A 17,285-nucleotide genomic window follows, 5' to 3' on the forward strand; every position below is an offset into this window, starting at 1 on the left:
CAACGATGCGCCCGGAAGCTAAAGCTCAGATTTACTCGGTAAATGAAAACTTACCAGCAAACCAAGTCGCTCGAATGTGAGACATCCTTGATCAGCTTAAAAGAGCTCGCAGAAAGAAAAAAGATGGTGAAGTCGCCGACGAGAAAGTAAATTGCAAGTAGTAAAGTTTGTTTGTTTGGATGTGTATCAAACTTTTACAATGGCTGGGGGTCCATATTTATACCCCATGCTAACACAATCCTAGTCGATTACGGCAAAGCACGATTCTATTCTAGGGAATAAAAACTACTTCAAAAAATAAGATAACTCTTGCCAAATTGAAGTCAAAATATCTGGTCAACTCCTCCCTCTCCGGTCAGCAAGATCTTTGACCGTGGCACACGATCGTCCATCTGAATCAACCGATCGTACAGCGCATAACCTTTAATCCTTTGCAACACTCTTCCTTGACACGTGCTAAAATTTGGTGTCAATAATAATCTGAAGTACCTCTCAGATAACGACACACTCGTTCGAGTTCTTTCCAATGATCATCTCCTGGGTTTGATGTGAACCGGCTCAGTTTACTCACAGCATAGGAGATGTCTGGTCTGGTCGCACCAGCCAAGTACATAAGGGATCCAATTATTTGAGAATATCTCAATTGATCTCTTCTCTGTCCTTCGAATTTTCGAAGTTTCACACTTGCATCGTAGGGAGTTGGAGTGATCTTACAGTCCTCCAAGCCAAAACGGCTAAGGATCTTCTCTGTGTAATGGGATTGACTCAATGTAATCCCATTCTCCTTTTTGATCAACTTAATATTCAGAATTACATCTGCTGGACCTAAGTCTTTCATATCAAAACATCGAGATAGGAAAATTTTGATCTCATCAATCACAGCAGTGCTTGTCCCAAATATAAGTATGTCATCGACATACAAGCACAATATAACATCTTCACCCCCACCATAACGGTAGTACAAACACTTATCTTCCTTGTTCACGCTGAATCCTGCAGATGTTAAAGTGGTGTCGAATTTTTCGTGCCACTGTTTAGGTGCTTGCTTTAGGCCATATAATGATTTTATTAATCTGCACACTTTGTTCTCCTCTCCAGGGACAACAAAGTCATCTGGTTGCTCCATATATATTTCTTCCTCCAACTCTCCATAAAGGAAAGCTATTTTTACATCCATTTGATGGACATGTAAACCATAGGAAGCTGCTAATGCAAGCAGTACTCTAATTGTTGCAATCCAAGCTACTGGAGAGTAAGTATCAAAGAAATCCTCTCCTTCCTTTTGTGTATAACCCTTGGCCACAAGCCTTGCCTTGTACTTTTCAATAGTACCATCAGACCTCATTTTCTTTTTAAAGATCCACTTGCATCCAACTGGTTTGCACCCGCTTGGACAATCAGTGATCTCCCAAGTCCCATTGGACATGATGGAGTCCATCTCACTATGGACTGTCTCTTTCCAATACTCTGCATCAGGAGATGCATAAGCCTTTGGAAGTGTTTTTGGCACGTCATCCACAATATAAACAATAAAGTCATCACCAAAGGATTTCGAAACCCTTTGTCTCTTACTTCTGCGTGGAGTATCATCGATTTTATCATTATGTTCATCGAATGAAACTGGTTCACTATTTGGTTCTGGTGGAGCAATTGTTTTAGATTGATTATAAATCTGAGTTTCACTATTGCTTACTGATCTCATTGGATAAACTTCCTCAAAGAATGAAGCATCACGTGACTCCATGATTGTGTAAATGCTCACATCAGGAGAATCTGATTTCGCAACTAAAAATCTGTAAGACGTGCTGTTTTGGGCATAATCCAAAAACACACAATCAACCGTTTTGGGTCCAAACTTTCTCTTTTTCGGTGCTGGTATATTGACTTTCGCCAAACAACCTCACGTGCACAGAAAATTGACATTAGGCTTTCACCCTTTCCATCCCTCATAAGGAGTGATATCTTTGTTCTTTATCACAACTCGATTAAGGACAAAGTTTGTTGTCAAAATAGCTTCCCCCCACCATTCATAGGACATACCGGAACTCTCTAACATGGCATTTACCAAGTCTGTAAGTGTTCGATTTTTTTCTCTCAGCCACCTGATTTGATTGAGGTGAATATGGTGGTGTGACCTCATGGATTATACCATGTTCAGCACAGAATTGAGAGAACTCATTGGAGATGTATTCTCCTCCACGATCATCACGTAAATGCTTGATCTTTCTCTCAATTTGGTTCTCAACCTCAGCCTTAAAAATTTTAAAGTAGTGAAAATCTTCATCTTTAGTTTTCAGCAAGTAAATATAGCAATAACGTGTAGCATCATCTATTAAGGTCATGAAATATCTCTTGCCTCCTCTAGTCAACAATCCATTCATCTCGCATAGATATGAATGAATAAGATCCAATGGTGCCAAGTCTCTCTTCTCATCTAAACCCTTGAAAGATTTTCGAGGTTGTTTTGCTTGCACACATGATTGGCACTTTAATCCTTTGACTACTTCCAATTTCGGAATAAACTCTAATCTGGACATTCTAGCAATGGTGTCAAAATTGATATGACAAAAACGAGAGTGCCACACATTGGACTCACAAACTTTATTCATGGATACAATATTCAAATGGAAATTTGGATCAACAGTATTTAAGCGGAACAAGCCTCCGCTCTCATAGCCTTTACCAACAAAGTTCTCGAATTTAGAAATTACAACTTTATTGGATTCAAACACTAACTTAAAACCATCTCGACATAGCAAAGACCCGCTAATGAGGTTCCTGTTTATTGACGGAGTGTGTTGCATGTTCTTCAAGTGGACAATATTCCCTGAACTCAGTTTCAGTTCGACCGTACCAACACCAAGAATAGACGCAGCAGATCTGTTTCCCATCAAGACGGAGGAAGTCCGCTCTCCCTGGTAAGAAGTAAACAAGGATATATCATAGCATATATGTATATTTGCACCAGTATCAACCCACCAATCTGTAGATTGAAGTACCAAAAAATCAACTGGAAAATTACCATACCAAGATCCACCGGCCTCATCGCCGTTGCCTATGATGACGTTCACCTTCTTGTTAGGCTTGCCATCATCTCGGTCCTTGCGGTAGCGGCAGTTCTTCACAAGATACCCTTCTTTGCCACACACAAAACATGATCTGATCTTTTCATCCTTCTCAGGTTTCTTCTTGAAGTTAGTGGTTTTCTTAGGATTTCCACCATAGTTCATCTTGCCCTTTCCCTTACCCTTGTAGGTGGGCTTGTTCACTATGATGTTTGCACTTGCACCTTGAGCGGATGTTCCTGGAGCATCCTTTGCCCCTTGCTTTCTCTTCCGCATCGAGAGCTATAATCAGATTCTCGGTGGACATATCCTCTCGTTTGTGTTTCAGGGTTGTGGCAAAATTCCTCCAAGATGCAGGGAGTTTGGCAATAATGTCCGCTGCCACAAACCTGTCCAGCAAAGGATGGCCCAAACTTGCAATCTCCCCAACTAGTAGCAGCATCTCATGTGCCTGTGCAACTATTGACTTTGCAGCATCAACGCTGAAGTCATAGAACTGCACATAGGTATAGAGTAAGCGACCACCTTCTGAGACTGCAAATTTGCGCTCAAGTGCATCCCACAACTCTGTGGGGTTTGTGTAATCCATGTACAGATCGTCCAACTGATCTGACAATAGGGATAAGACACATTCAAGCGCCTTATCACTATCACCCGCAAACGTCGTGGTCTGCTCAACCGTGAATGGCATAACTGGATGGATCACCCACCACAGTTTCATAGACATGAGCCAAAATTTGACTCTAGTCTGCCATCTCTGGAAGTTACCACCGGCAAACCTCTCAGATTTCATTGCATCCGAAGGACCAGCCATTGCTGTATTACAATAAACGCATAAATAAGGTTTCTAGAATGTTGGAAATTTGCATTTATAGAGACCAGATTTCAATTTGAGGCAAAATAATAATAACAATGCTACTACTATCTCAAGCATAATTGAAAACTAACAGAGCAAAATGAACCGAAACATACTCATGTTAAATTCGATTACTCTTACCGATCAGCGCTCCATCCTCGTGAAGAGACAATGCAGTGCAGATTGTAGCAGTGTCGTAGTCGAACAGGCTCGAGCGGTCGCGCAGTTGTGCTGCCCAGAAATCTTATTGCCGTCTCTCGTGCAGGCTTCACGACGGCAAGGGTTCAGAGATACCGCTTATCCTTCTCCTCAGTGCACGCCAAGGGAAGGGCCGGCAAGATCTAGCAGCTCGACGACACAGCACAGCAGGAAGTGGAAGAAATGGCTGGGAATTGAGAGTATCCCACCTGAATACTTTCAGTCCACTTATATAGATGCGGCTGCCCTCAAGGAGCCGTTATCTCTTTGATGATGCCCATAAAAGTCATTAAAACGAATTCAGGATGATCATGATAATTTATTGGGTATTATGGAATTAATCGGGTATTAATTAGCGCATAATCACTGCACAATGGTTCAAATGTGAGAGACACAAGTGGCAAAATATTGGCTGAATTACAGCCACACAATCGCACGTCGCAAGTCACAAGTCACGCGGATATACACGCGAAAAGACGCGGATACGCGTGCGCGCGTGCGTGCGTTGGTGTGAGTTTAGCAAAGTCTTACACACCCCATCTCTTGGCTGCTCCATTCAACGCATGGAAAGTGCTCCAATATTTAAATTGTTGTTCACTTACTTGTACTAGCAATATGGAACAAAACCAACTAGCCACATGTTGTTTTAGAATTCTCCTGAATGAGCCATAAATGGATCAAATTCCAACAATCCCCCACCAATTCCAAAGTAAGAAATGAACGAAAAGATTCACTGTGATGTATCATCGTTAATATACCAGTCTTTCGGTATGAGACCCGTACGGGTTGAACTAATACCTAGAATAACAAAATTCATCTTCCCACAACTGAAGAATGGACTAGGCCTTGAATTCTCAGTCATACGTGGTCAAACTTCACCTGAAATCACAACTGATACTACGCTGCCAAAACAACTTCGCCTAATCGGAGCATTAATGGTCTGCTCCATATCTTTTAGTGAGTTTTTAATGAGAGCGTCCTGTCTCAAGAACTACGACCTACAGATAGACTCACGTAGATGTTCCCCTTCAAGAATATCCTGCTGGCTGATATCTTTTCAATGGGGAAATATTAAAGCTTAATGCCATCCTTCCTAGCAGTAAAGAGTACTATAGTTGTCATTTGTACATGGGTATATTTTTATTATTTTAATGTACTCTTTGAGTTACATCATCAACTTGTTCTTCCAATTTCCTACTTCACGGGATCTCCGATCACATAGGATAGGTTACCATTGTGGTGTAACATACTCAAATGGGCCTCATACCCATGTCCTTAGACATCACAGAAATCACATTCCGTGATAATCTCTTTGTGAAAGGATCTGCCATATTATTTTTATTTTTCACATAGCTCATAGCTATAACTCCGGAGTTTCTTGTTTTTCTCACAATTTTAAGGCTCCGCTTAATATGTTTGTTGGACTTGGAATTATCCTTTGCATTCATAACCTGAGCTAGGATTGATTGGTTATCGCAATACATTAGGATGGGTGGTACCGGCTTCTCAAGCAAAGGCGAGTCTATAAGCAGCTCTCTAAGCCATTCAGCCTTATTAGTGGCCGTCTCTAGTGCTACAAGTTCTGCTTCAGCCGTTGACTTTGTCAAGACTGTTTGTTTGTAGGATCTCCACTCTACCACAGCACCCGCTAGAGTAAATACATAGCCACTAGTAGCTTTGATCTCGTCCGCATCAGAGATCCAATTGGAATCACTATACCCCTCTAACACAGGTGGGTATCCCGAGTAGTGAATTCCATAATCTGAAGTACCTCTCAGATAACGACACACTCATTCTAGGGCTTTTCAACGATCATCTTCTAGATTTGATGTGAACCGGCTCTGTTTACTCACAGCATAGCAGATGTCTGGTCTGGTTGCACCAACCAAGTACATAAGGGATCCAATTATTTGAGAATATCTCAATTGATCTCTTCTCTCTCCTTTGAATTTTCGAAGTTTCACACTTGCATCGTAGGGAGTTGGAGCGATCTTACAGTCTGCACAGCCGAAACGGCTAAGGACCTTCTCTGTGTAATGGGATTGAGTCAATGTAATCCCATTCTCCTTTTTGATCAACTTAATATTCAGAATTACATCTGCTGGACCTAAGTTTTTCATATCAAAACACCGAGATAGGAAAGATTTGATCTCATCAATCACAGTAGTGCTTGTCCCAAATATAAGTATGTCATCAACATACAAGAACAATCCCAAATATAAGTATGTCATCGACATACAAGCACAATATAACATCTTCACCCCCACCATAACGGTAGTACACACACTTATCTGCCTCGTTCATGCTGAATCCTGCAGATGTTAAAGCGGTGTCGAATTTTTTGTGCCACTGTTTAGGTGCTTGCTTTAGGCCATATAATGATTTTATTAATCTGCACACTTTGTTCTCCTCTCCAGGGACAGTAAAGTCATCTGGTTGCTCCATATATATTTCTTCCTCTAACTCTCCATAAAGAAAAGCTATTTTTACATCCATTTGATGGACATGTAAACCATAGGAAGCTGCTAATGCAAGCAGTACTCTAATTGTTGCAATCCAAGCTACTGGAGAGTTAGTATCAAAGAAATCATCTCCTTCCTTTTGTGTATAACCCTTGGCCACAAGCCTTGCCTTGTACTTTTCAATAGTACCATCAGACCTCATTTTCTTTTTAAAGATCCACTTGCATCCAACTGGTTTGCACCCGCTTAGACAATCAGTGATCTCCCAAGTCCCATTGGACATGATGGAGTCCATCTCACTATGGACTGCCTCTTTTCAATACTCTGCATCAGGAGATGCATAAGCCTCTGGAAGTGTTTTTGGCACATCATCCACAAGATAAACAATAAAGTCATCACCAAAGGATTTCGCAACCCTTTGTCTCTTACTTCTGCTAGAAGTATCATCGATTTTATCATTATCTTCGTCGGATGAAACTGGTTCACTATTTGGTTCTGGTGGAGCAATTGTTTCAGATTGATTGTCACAAGTCACGCGGATATACACGCGAAAAGACGCGGATACGCGCGCGCGTGTGTTGGTGTGTGTTTAGCAAAGCCTTACACACCCCATCTTTTGGCTGTTCCATTCAACGCATGGAAAGTACTCTAATATTTTTAAATTGTTGTCCACTTACTTGTACTAGCAGTATGGGACAAAACCAACTAGCCATATGTTGCTTTGGAATTCTCCTGAATGGACCATAAATGAACCAAATTCCAACACATATCATGTTGGGGTACTTCAACTACTTTGTTCTTATCATTTTACGAGTCGGCAAAACTTGGCTTTGATCATTGCTTTTCATTTTGTAGCTGATTGCGCAAGGCTGCCTGTACGATGCACTCCTGACAGCTGCCGGCAGAAATGTGTCTCGTTGGGGCATACCAATTTTACAACAGATTGTCACGAGATTGGTGGTCGTGATGCGTGTTGCTGCACGTACGATTGTAAACAGACTCCTCCAAGTCCTCTTTGAGGAGTTTGAAGCTGCAACTTTCTTTGCACTATCCAAAAATAATTTACTTTCTTTGCACTATCCAAAAATAATGTGCAAAGATAGGGAGTCGGTCTGACCATCATTCCCCTCGCACTGCATGTGGCCGATCAACAAAACAATATCAATAATGGATCCAATATATTTCTATCTTGCCCATTAATTCTATCTAAACTATAAATCAACTGAAACAGGGTGCAACCAAGGTTATTCATTTTGATTTGTTTATGGTTTGTTTATGGTTAAGAGCTCGTTTTGCCGGATGTGACTAGTTTGTGGCCTGAAGCTCGCCCGATTACCGACGTCTGGAGATGGGATGCAATCCTATCATTCAGCACACTACTCTAATTTGATCAATTTTTAGAAAAATATATTAACACCTACAATATCAGAATTAATGCACAAAGCATATTTTCATCGTGCATTTAAAGAAACTAATCGAACCTAAATGTGGGTGCCTTTTCTTAAATATAATCCGAAAAGAAGCTAGTGATTCATGTAAATGAGTCGGGGGGGCCAACATGGCATGAGTCGAAGATGTATGTTCTTTTTTTAAAGAAGGCGTGTTATAAGAACCCAATATGTTAGTGGCGAGTTTGCTCGCTGCAATAGAATCTCGAGGCCTTGTTTAGATGCACTTAAAATTTCAAAATTTTATAAGATTTTCCATCACATCGAATATTTGAACGTATGCATGAAGTATTAAATGTAGCTAAATAAAATAACTAATTATACAGTTTGACTATAATTTGCGAGACGAATCTTTTGAGTCTAGTTAACCCATGACGGGACAATAATTATCAAATATAAACGAATGTGCTACAGTATTTTGCACCCAAAACTTTTCGCATCTAAACAAGGACTGAGTTTGTAGGATTTGGACACATGCAACGGATACTACAAAATACATTGAAAAATTAGTCCACAAATTTATTATCTTTTGTATGTTTAGCCGATCAACCCATTGTTCTATGAATTTTTTACTCATCCTAAAGCTACTCATATAAATCTGGACTCGATCCACGTGGTGATTACAGGTCTTTACGGTAAGCATTTGATCAGGGTATTTGATCATGGTATTGGTAGGTATGCTTTACTTCCATGCTTGTAGGATGTGATGTGACCACCCCAACACAGGTGTTAGCCTGCTACAACTTACAATTGTACAAAGCATGGTCGTGCCTCCTGTCAACAACACGTACGCACCCACACCGGCGCACGTGTCTGCTCGCGAGGCCAAGAGAGCTCGCTCCCTCTGAACTCTGAACCCATTGGGTGCACGCATGAACTCGCAGCGAGTGAGCTCGGGTTCTTTCGCAGTGGAGCCCCGTCCAAGCTCGTATTTCGCAGCACGGCCCCTCCTCATTCTGTAACGAGACTTGTTTGGCTGCTTGCGACCGTGCGTGTCCCTGCAGCACAGTCGCCAAACTTCTCCAGGACTTGACCGCAAAAAGCTCAGATCCCTCGCCGTGACGCCGTGGCCTCAGGGCCAAGTGTCACCGCGCCGGCGCTCACATAAACCCACGCAGGCGATGCGTCTCGCGCGCACCCACCAAGCCCTGCTCCAACCCTTCCAGTCCCCCGCACTGTCCTCTCCACGCACCGACGCACGGCTCTGCCGCTGATCGCTGGGCCCAGCTGGCCGTCCTGGTTTTGTTTCAGTAACCATTTCTGCTTTTCACCGTACAGCACTAGCCAGCTCTCGGTGAAACAAACCGTGGTTAATCGAACCCAAAAAAAAAATCCGTGGTTAATCCCTCCCCCAAAAGAGCAGTGGTGTGGTGAGCCATTTCCACCTCCATATAGGTAGGCTCACCTGCTCTGCCCCGGCCGGCCCGGATCTTCTTCCCATTAGTAGTAGTAAGCAGACTGCAGACACCCACACCACTCTGTCAGCACGCTTGCTGTTTTCCACCAAGCTGTTCAAACAAAAGGCGAAGGGAGAGCGATCACAGGCCAAGAAAGCGAGACCGCGGCCGGGTCGGGCTAAACCCTGGGCCACTCGCCATGACGACGAGGCCGCATTCCGCGGCCACCCCGCTTTCCCCTTCGTCTCGGGCTTCCTCCTCCTCCTCGCTCTCCTGCGTGTCCTCCGCCGCGTCCTCGTCGGGCTCGTGCTACGTGCCGGCGGCGTGGCCGCCGAAGTGCGGCGGCAAGAAGAAGAGGAGCAACCGCAGGAGGGCCACGAATGGCGCCGCCGGCGGTGCCGTTGCCATCCTCAGGAAGAACAGCTCCATCTACAGGGGCGTCACCAGGTGGCATGATCGGCCAAAGGCTTCATCTTTCCCTTCACCGGCGACGAGCTTTGTGATTTCTGAGTGAGAGACTCGTCGCCGTGTTCGTTGATGCAGGCACCGGGCCACGGGGAAGTTCGAGGCCCACCTGTGGGACAGGCACGCTCGGTCTCCGGCCAAGAGCAAGAAGGGCAGGCAAGGTGAAGTATTTGTTCTTGTGTGCAGCTGAAGAAAAAATGCGATTCTTTTGTTTGTTCTCCGGTCCCTCTCCCATAATCATTTATTTGATCATTTGGGGCCTGAAGTTGTAGCAAAATGCCTGACATTGTTCTCTGTTTCTTCTGAATTTTTGCGTGTTTGGATTTGTGCTCGGCTGCCTCGGCGTCCGTGTGATGTGCGGATGTTTCATGTCTGATGGTCTGCTTGCCTCCAACAGTTTATCTTGGTGAGTCAAGAACTCAAGATCCTCTCTGTCTCACATCCAGAAAAGGCTCACAAACTTTTCCATGCTATGATTCACAAATTATTTGGAATTTGTTGTGTTGTTCGGATTGATTTCGATTTTCGAACCTGCAACTAGCTTCTCCAATATTTTCGACAAAAGAGCAATCGAGTGTGGGGGAAAAGGTATCTTTTGGGTGAAATTTTTTTCCCCTGAACAAACTACTTTTGGGTAAAGTTGAAAGGACTGCATTTTGTGTGTCCCCTTGTATGCTGAACATTCAGAAACGATGGCACAAAACCATCGGACACATGCATAGCTGGCTTTACCTTTACAAATGCAAGAACATAGGAATACAAATCCTTAGGCCTTGCCAAAATTTTTCCTACAGTATTAGTCACATCGAATTTTCGGACACATGCTTGGAGTATTAAATGCAGTTGAAAAAAATAATTAATTACGGAGTTCAACTGTAAATGACGTGATGAAAGTCTAATTAGTTCATAATTGGACATTAATTGTCAAATAACAACGAAAGTGCTACAAAACCAGACCCAAAAAATTTCACCAACTAAACACAGCCTTAATCTTGTATCTTGGCAGGAGCTACACAACTAAACACAGCCTTAATCTTGTATCCTGCAGGAGCTTTCGACAATGAGGAGGCAGCAGCCCACACCTACGATCTTGCAGCGCTCAAGTACTGGGGCTCAGAGTCCTCAGAATGCAAACTCAACTTCCCGGTAAGTTCAGAGTTCAGTGTCATGCATCTCTCCTTGTCTGTTTTCTCAGTACTGTACTTTTGCTGCTAAGGCCATGTTTAGTTCCGACCCTGTAAACGCAAAAAAAGTCGTAAACGCATTAAAGTGAAAAAGAATCTTGCTAATTTGAAATACTAAATGAAGTCTATTTATAAAATTTTTGCATGGTTAGACTGTAAATCGCGAGACGAATCTAATGAGTCTACTTAATTCATGATTTACAACATTGATGCTACAGTAGCCATCCGCTAATTATTATTTAATTATGGATTAATTAGCATTATTAGATTCGTCTCGCGATTTATAACCTATCTGTGCAAAAAGTTTTATAAATAAACTTCATTTAGTACTTTAAATTGGCAAGATTCTCACGCAAAAAATTTTTGCGTTTACAGTTAAAACGAACTAAACGGGGCCTAATTCATACTCCCATTCTAAGCTCTCTCTGTGAACGATAAATGCAGCTGGAATTGTACAGGCACGAGCATGAGAGGATGCAGCGCATGACCAGGGAGGCGTACCTGGCCGCTCTGCGGCGCAGGAGCAGCTCCTTCTCGAGAGGCGCCTCCGAGTACAGGGGAGTGGCCAAGTAAGCTCGCACGCACACGTGGCTTGCACCACCACCTGTATCTCTGTATCCATCCAATCAAGCACTGGCTCAGCAGTTTTGGCCGATGCATCTTCCTCGAGTGATTCTTTAGCTGTGCAATGTCACTAAGGGTAATAAGGGTGTGTTTAGATCGTTTTATATGTAAACGCAAAAAAAAATTTGCGTGAGAATTTTGCCAATTTAAAGTACTAAATGATGTCTATTTATAAAACTTTTGGCACAGATAGGTTGTAAATCGCGAGACGAATCTAATGATGCTAATTAATCAATGATTAATCAATAATTAGCGGATGATTACTGTAGCATTACTGTTGCAAATCATGGATTAAATAGGCTCATTAGATTCGTCTCGCGATTTACAGCCCAACCATATAAAAATTTTTGTAAATAGACTTTATTTAGTACTTCAAATTAGTAAGATTTCTTTTCAATTTTTTGCGTTTATGGCTTTTTTACGTTTACGGGGTGGGAACTAAACAGGGCCTAACAAGGATGAAGTTTCTCGCTTATCTTCAATTGAACTGCAAATGTTTGTTGTTCGCTTGTCACCCTTCCTGCAAGTCGGAATTGTTTTCTTGGCGAATGATAGAACGGATGAGAACTTTGGATTTGCAGGCACCACCGCATTGGCAAGTGGGAGGCCAGGATAGGCTATGCTAACTGCAAGAAGTACCTCTATTTGGGGATATTCGGTACCTGTCTCTTTCCTTGTTCTTCAACTGCTACTGATCTCAAGAAACGACATTTTTGTTACAAAATCATTCCACACAGTTGCATTCAGCATTCTTATCCGTTTGGCAATACCTTTGTCCCTATTACTACTAGTAGTAATCTGTAATCTGCATTTTTTGCATTCTGAATTCTGATATCTGCATTTTTGCATTCTGAATTCTGATATCTGCATTCTGAATTCTAATATCTGCATTCTTCTGCTGGCTGCTTCTGTGAAGGCCCACGGAATGTACTTCTGAATTGTTGGCTGGTCCCTTGGATCTTCTCTCGTTGCGTGCAGGGACCCAGGAGGAGGCAGCCCGGGCCTACGACCTCGCAGCTCTAGAATTGCGGGGCCACGCCGCGATCACCAACTTCGACATCAGCAGCTACACGGATTACCTGCAGCAGCTTGAGCAGCCGATCCCCAAGGCCCAGCCGAAGCCGGCTCTGAAGCCCAAGGCCGAGCCCGTCGACGAGGAGGCACCGCTGCTGCTGCCCAAGGCTGGTGATCCGATTCCGGAGCCGCTTCTGACGCCCAAGCCGGAGCCCGAAGACGAGCTGGCCGGTCCACTGGCGCCGCTGCCGCCGGGCCCCGTGCTCCGCGACGCGGACGACGTGGACCTCGCCATCGCCGAGATCCTGCCGGCGCTCTGCATGGACCCCGCCGACTTCGAGGCCCGGTACCCCGCCCGCCGCGCCCGCGCGCTCGGCTGGCCGTCCGACGACCCCCAGCTGCTGCGCGGCCTGCCGCTGCCGGACGACGTGGGCTTCGAGGACGACATCGAGACCCTGTTCGAGGCGCTCGGCTCGGCCGGCCCGGGCCAGGGGGGAGAGGTCCAACCCCCCGCCGCCGCCGCGATCAGCTCGCTGGCGTCCGGGCGCTGGTGGTGATGCGCGGGCGTGCACGCTCGGACGCTCCCTCCTCCGGGTCCTCCCATCCACCGGTCGTGTAGTTACGTGCCAACGTGCCGGTTCCTGGGGGGTTGGGTGGCATTTTGGTTTGGTGGCGAGGTGTTGCCGGCGATGAAGCATGTGTTTTTTTTTTGGCGTGTAAATGCGGTGGCGTGGCAGCTCTCGGCTCTCGCTCTCGGGTCTCGATCCTTTTGGCCTTTGGGGGAATGTGAAAGGGAGCTCCATGTGAAAATGGGAGGGCTCGGGCTTTTGGGATGATCCACTGTGGAAGCCATTGTAACTTGTAACTTGTCGGCTAACGGCGCACGCACTACGCTGCCGTATCGGGTTGTCCAAGTAGGATGCCGTGGCAACAAGTGCTCGTGTGGTCTGACTGATGCGATGCACATGATCTGCTTGTAGTAGCTGCTAGCTAGCTACTTGTAGATACTGATCAACTGAAATGACATGTTTCTGCTACTCTATTTCGTGTGCTTTTGAATGTGTGTTCGTGTCAAATGACTTCTCCATGTGGTTGATTTGATAAGAATGCATGTGTGGACGCTTAAGGTCCCTTAGGCCTCGTTTGCATCGAGCTAATAGAAAGCTGTTCAAAAAGGCTCTAGTTGATCTAAGGGTCCGTTGGATCCATGCCACTACAATTTCACGAAGTTGGATTTCATGTTGAAATCCATGCCATTGAGTGGCATGATTTTCAACGTGAAACCCAATTTCACGGAGTTGTGGTGGCATGAATCGAATTTTCCCTTGATCTAAATAGCTTAACTTTTAGTCTGGTTTTTCAATTCAACCACACAGCATATAAAAAGAGTACAAACTGAATATAAACTAGCTTCCTGCTATAGCAGTTTATAATAAGTTAGAAGAATATAGACATGACCTTAATATTTACTCCGTTCTGGAATATCGTTCTAAAATCTACTCCCTCCGTCTCGAAAAAAAGTCATTCTATTCATTCTAGGATTCAAAATTTGTCCAAAAAAACAAATCATTTTACCCTATTTAAAAAATGCATATGCATGCAAGAATCAATTAGTGTCAAATATAGAAAGTAAATAGGAGCAAACATGATCATTTTACCCTTTTATTAATTTGTCATAGAATTTCTAGGATGACTTGTTTTTTGGGACGGAGGGAGTAAGATATTAGAGAATTCAAAATTTGTACCAGATGTAAGGTATCCTAGAGTTCTTTGAATAAAAATATATGCTAATTTTCTTGGTTTTGATGCTAGTTTTGAAAAAAAAATCAATTGTGGTGAATTGAGGAATAAAAAAGGCATGCTAATATCTTTATTTTGTTGAGGACACTGAAAATTAAGCAATTGAGTAAATGAACAATGCACTAATAATAGGTACATGCGTCTTTTTTCTATCTTAATAATCCATTTGTAAAAACTTAAAATACCCTACATTTCAAGATGGAGGGAGCAAGGAACATTGTAGCCAGTCAAAACACCTGCCTAGAAGTAACCGAGCCACCGAGGTGGGCACTCTAGGTTCATCAACGGCCCATGCGTGTGCAGGCAGAGATGCAAAATGTCTACCTAGACTAGCAAACACCAAACATTCCCGTAGTGTTCCCACGCCAGAGCACTCTAGCCAGATTTTTTTTGGGAATAAAAAGAGAACGAGTCATCAGAAAGAAGAACAAAAAAGACCAAAAGGAGCCGACTCAATTTCGACAACCGGTCAAAAGAACAAGATGCGGCACTCTAGCCAGCCTTTTTTTCATTTTTATATTTAAAAAAACAAAATTTCAAAAATATATGTCGAATAGGAAAATTTTCAAAAATGGGTGCCTGTCGCCCCCCCTAATGGGCGACAGGGTGGCGACAGGACCTAAATGTAAAAAAAATTACATTTAGGTCCTGGCGCCCAGGGCGCATTAAATAGTGAACTTGTAAAATCGATATAAAATCATCAAAAAATTAGAAAAATACAAACTCAATTGTTCTGGATTCTATGAAATAATATCTACAACTTTTGTTACATAAAGTTTTTCATTTAATCAATGTATCTAAATCAAGAAAAATAGTTCTTGTACCTAGAAAAATCTGAAATAATTCATTTGGTCTAGTTGTGCTTATCTAAAATTTACCAAACTTTTTTTATAGCTCTTAGGAAATAAAATAATGGTATTGTAAAAGTTATGGCTTCTAATACTCAGTATAGCAGCATGGATAAATAACTCATTTAAACTATATATATTGCAAGATCTAATTTAAAAACTTATTCTATAAATGTTTTCTGGGCCTACCAATTTTTTAAAAGCCTATTCTCATCATATGCAACACTCTGGCCAAAGATGACATACATCCAATGAATGGATCTTGATATTTAAATAAAAGTGCATTAAACTGGTATTTAAAATAGAGCAAGATACATTGATCAAATGAAAAATTTTATGTAACAAAAGTTGTAGATCTTGTTTCATAGAATCCAGAACAGTTGAGTTTGTATTTTTTTTTTATTATTCTATGATTTTATATCGATTTTACGAATTCACTGTTTAATGCACCTTGTGCGTCAGGACCTAAATGTAAATTTTTTTTACATTTAGGTCCTGTCGCCCACTGCATTTTTGAAAATTTCCCTATTCAGCATATATTTTTGAAATTTTGTTTTTTAATATAAAAATGAAAAAAGCGCCTCTAGCTAGGGCGGGCCGCCTGAAGCCTCGTATCCAACTAGCAGCCCAGATCAAACCAAACTTGGCGTCTTTTTTATTTTTGTATTTTTCAAAAAAAATTCAGAAATATATTTTTGGTTTTAGATTTTACAGATCTATACCCCTACCACCCAGTAGGGGGGCGGTAGGGACCTATATGTAAATAAAAATATATTTTTTTGCGCAGAGGTCCTTGGCGGGAGCTTGCCGCCCCCTGCCGCCAACTGGTGGGGCGGCAGGGGGCCTGCCGCCCGGCAGGGGGGCGGCAAGCTCCCACCCCAAATATAAAACTCCGCCCCTTCCTTCTGCGCCCTCATTTTCTGCCCACGAGATCCAGAGAGGGGAGAGGGAGAGAGGAGGGGTGAGGGAGGTAATTCCACCGGTGAAGCCCTGCCGGATTTTGGATCCAAACCGCAGGTAACCAATATTTCTCAACTATTATAGAATTGTTTCTAAAAAAATTATGAATTAGAATAGATTTAGTTTTTGGATAGTGAAATCTAGAATAGTAAACTTAGAATGACAGTACCTTATTGTTATTGCAGCATAAGGCAATGGCTGCCTCCAATTCTGTTGGATTTTCATGGACCGAAGAAAAATCTAGTATATTTCTTGAGATCATGACACGTCTTTAATCAGTAAGAAGTTGGATCTATTAGCGGATGGTACGATAGAGATGGTGTTGTCCAAATTAGTTGAGTTTAAAGATTTGACATTGTTTCGAGGTATTACAATGCAAGATTTAAAGGAACACCTGCTAGAACGTCGGAAGATATACATGAGGGTATGTGAACTAGCGAATCATCCTTATGTTATTGGATTCTTACAAACTACTTGTAAGATATGGATGCGGCCAGAGGTGTATGAGATGCACATTAAGGTAACTCTTATTTAATTCTAATCACATCCGTTATTTGTAATCCATATTTACGAAATAGTAAAATTTTTGTGTAATTATATGCTAGGATTACCCCGAGGACACGGAGTTGATTAACAAATCGATACCAAATTTCCGTAAATTGGTATGTATCTTCGGTGGAATTATGCTGCAAACTAGACGAAGGAGGTGGAAAAGATCTTCGGGTGATAGTTCTCGGCCTCCGCAAGAACAGATGACCGGAGGTTCGTCAAGTCATGCTGCATCACCTCGAGCACCTAGTTGTGTTAACTGGGATGACGATATGGATGACTTCATGCCCCCAAATCATGGCCTCGAACACCTGATGTTCCTCCCCCTGTACATGAACCTAGAACCAGAAAAGAGAGAAAAGGAAAGTCGAGAGGTTCGTCAAGTAATGCTGCACCACCTACAGCACCACCATCT

The 17,285-nt window shown here is 42.8% G+C and overlaps 1 protein-coding gene across 1 annotated transcript; it reads left to right on the forward strand.

Moving 5' to 3' along the window:
• Positions 1-9,463: 9,463 nt before the first annotated feature.
• LOC120675024 (AP2-like ethylene-responsive transcription factor At1g79700) lies at positions 9,464-13,270 on the forward strand. Its single transcript, XM_039956113.1, has 7 exons — positions 9,464-9,873; positions 9,970-10,052; positions 10,289-10,297; positions 10,940-11,037; positions 11,520-11,644; positions 12,281-12,357; positions 12,678-13,270. The coding sequence occupies exons 1-7, from the start codon at positions 9,626-9,628 to the stop codon at positions 13,268-13,270; spliced, it is 1,233 nt and encodes a 410-aa protein (XP_039812047.1). The 5' UTR covers positions 9,464-9,625.
• Positions 13,271-17,285: the final 4,015 nt, after the last annotated feature.

Source organism: Panicum virgatum, chromosome 5N, assembly GCF_016808335.1.
Source record: "Panicum virgatum strain AP13 chromosome 5N, P.virgatum_v5, whole genome shotgun sequence".
NCBI classification, from domain to species: domain Eukaryota; kingdom Viridiplantae; phylum Streptophyta; class Magnoliopsida; order Poales; family Poaceae; genus Panicum; species Panicum virgatum.

What these genes read in the sequence shown, in the direction of transcription:
- LOC120675024 (XM_039956113.1), top strand. Translation starts at nt 9,626, where the DNA reads ATGACGACGAGGCCGCATTCCGCGGCCACCCCGCTTTCCCCTTCGTCT. An exon ending in ATCTACAGGGGCGTCACCAG is followed by an intron (nt 9,874 to 9,969) that starts GTGGCATGATCG and finishes TCGTTGATGCAG; the next exon opens with GCACCGGGCCACGGGGAAGT. An exon ending in GAGTACAGGGGAGTGGCCAA is followed by an intron (nt 11,645 to 12,280) that starts GTAAGCTCGCAC and finishes TTGGATTTGCAG; the next exon opens with GCACCACCGCATTGGCAAGT.